Source organism: Melopsittacus undulatus, chromosome 6 (assembly GCF_012275295.1).
Source record: "Melopsittacus undulatus isolate bMelUnd1 chromosome 6, bMelUnd1.mat.Z, whole genome shotgun sequence".
NCBI lineage: Eukaryota > Metazoa > Chordata > Aves > Psittaciformes > Psittaculidae > Melopsittacus > Melopsittacus undulatus.
The window spans coordinates 37571375-37578079 of NC_047532.1; the positions used below are offsets into that span (position 1 = coordinate 37571375).

At 38.1% G+C, this 6705-nt stretch overlaps 1 protein-coding gene across 1 annotated transcript in view; it reads left to right on the top strand.

Annotated features, from left to right (window-relative positions):
• Positions 1 to 4903, top strand: part of RSRC1 (arginine and serine rich coiled-coil 1) — a 176472-nt gene extending 171569 nt beyond the window's left edge. The window contains exons 11-13 of the mRNA XM_034063784.1: positions 1247 to 1353; positions 2274 to 2420; positions 3237 to 4903. Of these exons, the coding sequence (XP_033919675.1) occupies positions 1247 to 1353; positions 2274 to 2420; positions 3237 to 3329 (347 nt within the window). The 3' untranslated portion in view covers positions 3330 to 4903. The remainder of the gene's footprint in view (positions 1 to 1246; positions 1354 to 2273; positions 2421 to 3236) is intronic.
• Positions 4904 to 6705: the final 1802 nt, after the last annotated feature.

Below are 6705 nucleotides of genomic sequence, written 5' to 3' on the forward strand. Positions count from 1 at the left end.
CACCCGCTCTGACATCAAGGCCAGTAGTACAAAACCTTTTAAAACTGAATTTGAGCTAGAAGACAGTTTGCACCAGACCAGGCTGTGCATGATGTTGCTGCCGCATTTCAAGTCTGGCATCAAGTTTCAGGGATGATGTGGTGTTTTCTTGGGCTGTGGCCCAAGTTCAAGCTTTCACCTTGCAAGGAAGCTAATTTAATCACTCAGCTTTTGGTGAAAGAAGCAACACCAGACTGCATCACAGGTGCAGGAGAGAGCAAAGAGAGACCAGCCCTTTGGCAGCTTAGATCAGTGTAGCTGTGACACAAAACTTTGCTGCCACCCATCACTAGTGTGATTTTTAAAAAGAAGTGCACCTTGCATTTATGAATGCTCTCAGCTTCCTGCCAGTCTAATATGGCACCAGTCTAATCTAAACCAGATCATCTGGTTGAGCCATAAAAGAACTAGTAAAACCTATGTGACAGCACCCCAGTTACATGTTTAATGTAGCTCTTACCAAGGTTGGCAGGAGCTGCTCTTCTTTGCCATAAAGTCACTGGGAGCAGCATTCGCTTTGACAAAATAAAGTCTCAGCCTGGGTTTCAAAACTATCTCATGGAATCTACATGTACTGTAAGGCCTCACAGTACAATTCGGAAGCAATTTTGCTCATTTGGTTAAACAGCTGCAATTCTGTCACCAGAGAATCGTATGAGCACACAGTATGTAGTGTTTATGTTAGGAATATTTGATTACCAGATTCTAAGATTTTTTTTTTGTTAAATTCATCCAATGATGGAACTCTTAATGCCAAATGAATCACTTAGCTTGTCATGAGTAGAACACAGGTGGTGGCACATATCTTGGGACACCCACAGCTGGAGTGTGGGTTCACCTCCACACAAGAAGTAGTTTTACTGCTCCATATGGATGGAACTCCACTGAGTTGTCTGCACTGTTCCTGAATCATCAAGTTCTCCGGGAAATACTCATGTCATAAACCTAGCAGTTATTCTGCAAGGACATCTCTAGCAAGTTCTTAAATTGGCATCTTGAATGATACCATGCATTGAACAAGAATGGCCAACTCACTGTTGCTTTTACTAAAGGAGTTTTTCTTTGTAACAGGTTTAGGCTGCATTATAAGTTGAGGTTTTGATTTCTGTTATGTACTGTTGTAAAATATATTCAAGACACTGCTTAGACATGGCATTTATCATAGGCTTACACTAATGTATACTGACATTACACCTGCTCTTTGTAGACCAAGCCACACTCGTAGAGCAAGTGAAACGAGCAAAAGAAATTGAAGCTATTGAAAGTGACTCCTTTGTTCCACAGACATTCAGATCAAGTAAAGAAGTCAAAAAGGTAAGTTTTCAATATCCTGTCTTGGTGCATAGTCCTTTCAAAGTCAGGTGGAAGCTGCACTATTAAACAGTTTCCATTGATGAAAGAGCATCAGTGTTGACAATCTTAAATCCCACCAACAACTCTCCAGTGTTCTTGGTGTGTTGTTCCAAGAGCAAATTTTAATGTGTAGGAATTTCAGGGAAATTTGCCGTTTTGACAGTATATTTACATATGGTGAGCAACTCCATTTTTTAAAAATTCTTTTAAATCGTATAAATCCATGAAGATTTTTTTTTCTTATAGGAAAAGTAGAATTAAAATCCAAAAGTAATCAGACATTTACATTGTAATTAGAGGTCTGTATTTTTTTTTATTCTGTTTAACTGAAGCCAGACTTTAAGCACATATTTACTCCCTGAACCAAACTGGCATTGGTTTCAGTCAGCTGTCCAAAAACTTAACAGGGGACATCTAGGTTCCAGAATTTTACCTGCATTTTGGCTGTCAGATCTTCTAGGGAACTTGGACGCTTTTGGTTTTGGAAGTATGCAGGCAAAAGTTTTGTTCAGGTTTCCCATTCTGAATTTTTGAGTTACCACTGTTTGTTTCCTCAAGAACTTGAATTTTCTTGCCTTTTCAAAGTCTCCAAGAAGTTCCTGCAGCATCTTAAGAAGTGATCCAAAACACCAAAGCTAAGATTCAGCAAGCTCCCTCCATTGCCCAAGGCAATGAATTTGGGATTTTTTTTCAGTTCATATGCTTAGTCTGGACTTTAGTCCATGCCCAGTATGTCCCACTGAGCATGCTGAGAACTATTTGCATGAAGATCCTTTTGTGGGCATGTGTTGCAATAAGAGGAAAGCTGAGCACTCAGTTACAATTCTGCCTCCTTTGAGAGTTTGAGGGTAAAATACTCAGATGTGTTTCTTTCTTTTTAGTCAACAGAACCTACCGAACTACAGTATGAACCTGTAACTATCGGAGTGGGAGCTGTCGATACATCTGCTCCTGAAAAAGAACGACCATCTGCCAGTATTCCTACTGCCATCAAATATCAAGATGATAATTCTTTAGCACATCCAAATGTAAGTGTGCCAATATTTACTTCATGTTTAGAGCAAGACAGCCCACTGAAAAAGAGCAACTTCATATAACTAACAACCATTTTGCTTTGCTGCTCATCAAATAACCTGTAGTCTGAACACCATTAGCTAATGGGCCGTTTATTGGCTTAAACAGGATCACACTCCCTGCATCATCTGACAGAGAATTACAAAAGAAGTTCACTAGTGATATAGTTTTAGAGCTACAAACAAATTTTATAACAAAATAGCACACTAATTGAACGCAGGGAAAATTAAGATACTGTTCATATAAAAATCCCCGTTCAATAAAAATTCATAGAAAAAATGCTTTTGGTTTCTGTAGTTGGAAACCTGGTGAAAGACCCAGAACTTGACCCTGCCAGATTGTAAAGCTTTAAATACATGACAAACTTAAGATCATTTTAAATCATTATGGCTAAACTTATCCTTTGTAATTGGAAATAGGAGTACTTACAGTAGAGGTTTTTTCAAGTATTAGCAAGTTATAAATTACTTGCAGTAGATAAACTAATGCAAGTTCTGCATAGTGAACATGACTAACAACGGTTAAGACCTGTGCTATATGGCAAACTTGCTGTTTCAGGAGAAGACTGAAATTGGAATGTCTTGGCTTTCTGATTCTTAAAAGTCACTACCTTTATGAATATATTTCTGTCACCTTCGTATTTTAACACTCCTCTGCAGCTGGGCACCTTTGGGCACCAAAATAGTCTGCACATGTTTCAACAGAGTATAGCAAATAGAGAAAGTTAATGTGTTGTTCCTGCTTTTCATCCTCTTCCCCTTGTCTGTCAGCTGTTTATCGAGAAGGCAGAAGCAGAAGAGAAGTGGTTTCAGAGGCTGATTGCTCTCCGGCAAGAACGGCTGATGGGCAGTCCAGTGGCCTGAGCAAACCACTGTGACCATCACATACCAGCTCTCCATGAATACTAAGAAATCCCACCATTAAATAGTTTTATTTTTCTCTTTTAAGGAGATTTTAATACTCAGTATGAGTTGTACAGAAAATAAAGATTTCATCTGAAGACACAAGAATGTTCTATCCTCCATTTTTCTCCCAGACTCATTGATTGGTGACTTGTATTGCCAAGCTACCCACTGTAGATGAGCAGGCTGTCAGAGCAGGGTAATTTTCTCTTTTTGTACTGAATTCCTCTGGGGTGCAAAAAACTTGACAGCCCAAGAAGATGTAATTTTATAGCTTCCAATCAAAAATATATATATAATCATGCAGCAGTTTAAAGAAAAATGCAAAAATAAGACTGTCAAAGTTCAGATTGACTAGTGCACCAACAGTAGGGGTGCGAGTGGTACCACCCTGGGCCATTGCATCTGCTGCAGCTGGAGGAGGATTCAGGGCAAATGGTTTCACTGTTATCCCTTCTTCCTTCCGCTGTGCATTGCAGTAGCAGCCTTTGAATCCTGAACATCTGTAGACAATCTCCTTGCTGAGGGGCTCTTCTAAATTGATGGGTTGATCCAGCTGCTCCAGCATCAGCGTGGTTCCTCACTTATGATGGGCTTGAGGGGAAAGTAATGTTTCCTTGAACATCTACTCACTACTGTTACCATCTGGGGAAAAAAAATGTTACTCTTTAAAACAAAATAGTAAAGTTTTCAACAGGTTTCAAGAAATACTTTTTTTCTGAGCAATTTTAAGCTCATTATATTGTTTGATAATCTACAGGAGCCTCTACAAGAGGCTTTCTGTGAACTCTTAATGGGAAATAATAGTAAGATTATTGTGTGTAGTGGTACAGACTTTTGTTGACCAGACTAGTGGCATACCTATTTCTGTACAGTGACTGTTTTCAATCTATGAAGCTTCCCTTTGTCTGAGTATGACTTTAAAATATCAAATTATTAGTCTTACTTGAATCTATCAGATTTAGCCCAACTATACTTACCAAAAAAATCTGCCCTTCATTCAACTAAAGGCCAGAGATCAACCAAATAAAATACAGTAGTATTTTTTCTGAGGTATCTAGCAAAGCTGTGAAAAAACTATTACATCAGTAGAAGACTAACCTGAGTCCCCACTCTGGACATACCTCACTGGAAATGACCTGCATCAGCTTTCCCATCTGAGTGAAGAAATTTCATAGAGCTATTTTCCCTTGTTCTCAAATCTGTGGTGAGAAAAAAATAAAAAAGGAAGGATGATTCTGGGAATGTACTTTGGTTTCCTTATTTCTTTAAATCACTGATATAAAAGGAAAATGTATTAAATTTGCATTCTAACGTGTTTCTACTTTTTCTTTCTGAAATGTGTCAGTTTGACTTGGTCCTGCATTAAAATAGCTGTTTCAATACTGCCTTGCCTGTAACAAAAAGTGGGAAAAATTGTTTCCCTTGTTTCATTTTGGCATTTTCAAATGGTAAATATTTGTCATTGTTCTATTTTCTAATCTCCTTCTGTGTTTCTTTCATAGTAAATAAAAACTATTTGATCTCCATGCAAAGTACAAGTGTAAATTACTCTTTTTCATGCATTATGTTGGATAATTTTGGTATTTTTATTGTATGCAAAATTATTCCTTTTATGTAATTCACAACACTACAGGATATTAAAAAATTCTAAAAGCTGGTCTAAGTACGTGATACCTACTATTGCTCATAAATCAACATCTACATTTGTCTAGCAGATCCATGCTGGAGAAGAACTGTGAACAATATCTGGAAGGAAAATGGAAATAGCATTTAAGTAATCTGAACTTAACAGAAGTATGTACTGAAACATGCCAAGCAGAATTTGAAACAGAGCAAATCATTATAAAGTTGATTTTTATAGTTCCAGTTGCAGATTAGTGATTAGAAGAACTGATAAATAATTACTCAGAACTCTGGTTTTCATTAAATATGTAGCTTGTTTATTGGCCCAGTGTCTGTGTTCATTTAAGAAGAGGCATTTTTCTTCTGCTTTAGGCCCTATATTGTCACCCTATCTCTATTCCTACTTTGAACATCCATTGTGCATATTTGAAGTTCATGAAGTTATTGGTGTTGGGAGATAAAGGAATTGTGGTTTTACCTAGATACTGTATGTTACAAATCAGAAAATGTACTGTCCTTGTTGCAATCCACAAGTTCATGTAATACAGATCTCTAAAGATGCCTAAAGCAAGTCAGCGATGCTCAAGTGTGTGTCCTGGAGATGGGAGGTCACGTGGAGCTGACTCACGACCTCAGCAATACTACATGTTGTGTCTTGCAAGTAAGCTTTAATTTTACTGTGGATGTCTCACTGGATATGGCTAGGCTGAATACTCCAAACACTGATCATGCAGATGCAGGTGGCTCTTTGCCAGGTTCACTTGTGGGGAGGCTCAGTGCTTTCCGAAGCTGAGCTCTCTCTAAGGGGCGCTAGAGCAGTGCTCTACCTGAGAACTTGCCATTGCTGATTCCACAGCTTAAACTTTCAGCAAAAATCAACACTGTTCCCTTGTGTTTGCACCTGTGGAGTAAAAGGAAGGTTGCATAAGGCCAGTCGTAGGGTTGTCTAAGTGTAAATCTTCAGACTGCAGCACTTTTGATTCAAGTTGTGTAAACTATTTTGCTTTTACTTGAATAGCATCCTGTGATAAATTATTCATTTTCCTGTCAAAGGTAAGGAGATATTTGAGTGTCAGAAATGAAATATGGAAGAAGGCAGCAATATCAGAAATAATCTTCACTCTGTAACCACCTATGCACAACTAAGAATTTTGACAAACATTACTTAAAATTATTTTACAAGACTTGGACACATTTATAAATTGAATCCAAATACATGTGCACCCCACTGTTCCATGTGTGGAGCCTTTTTGCATGAGGAAAAACTAGCATGTGTTACTAGTCAGTCAGGTACAAATTTAATTAACTGTGTCATAGCATCGACATGAAACTTGTGTCAATGTGTACAAATTAATCACCACTAACCTTGAAAAATGCATTGCTGATTCACAGGCCATGCTTTTCCTGATCCAAAAAAGAGTGACACCTTTCCACAGGAATCCTACTCAGTTTCTTTGCTTCTAAGATCTTCTCATGTTCTCCCATTTAGCATTTAGTACTCTTGCCTATAGAATTTTGCTTGTTTTTTCACTTTGCTCTGTGCTCTTGGTGAAAGGAAATGGATTCCTGATTAAGAAGGGGGAAAGAAACAGCTGTTTGTTAGTTATCCAACTAAAACATGGGAGTTGTAGCTGTGTTTTGCAGGTTGTAGAGACAGCAGTGACATGGTTTTGTCATTCAGGACTCATGATGGGGTGTCTCTAATACAATC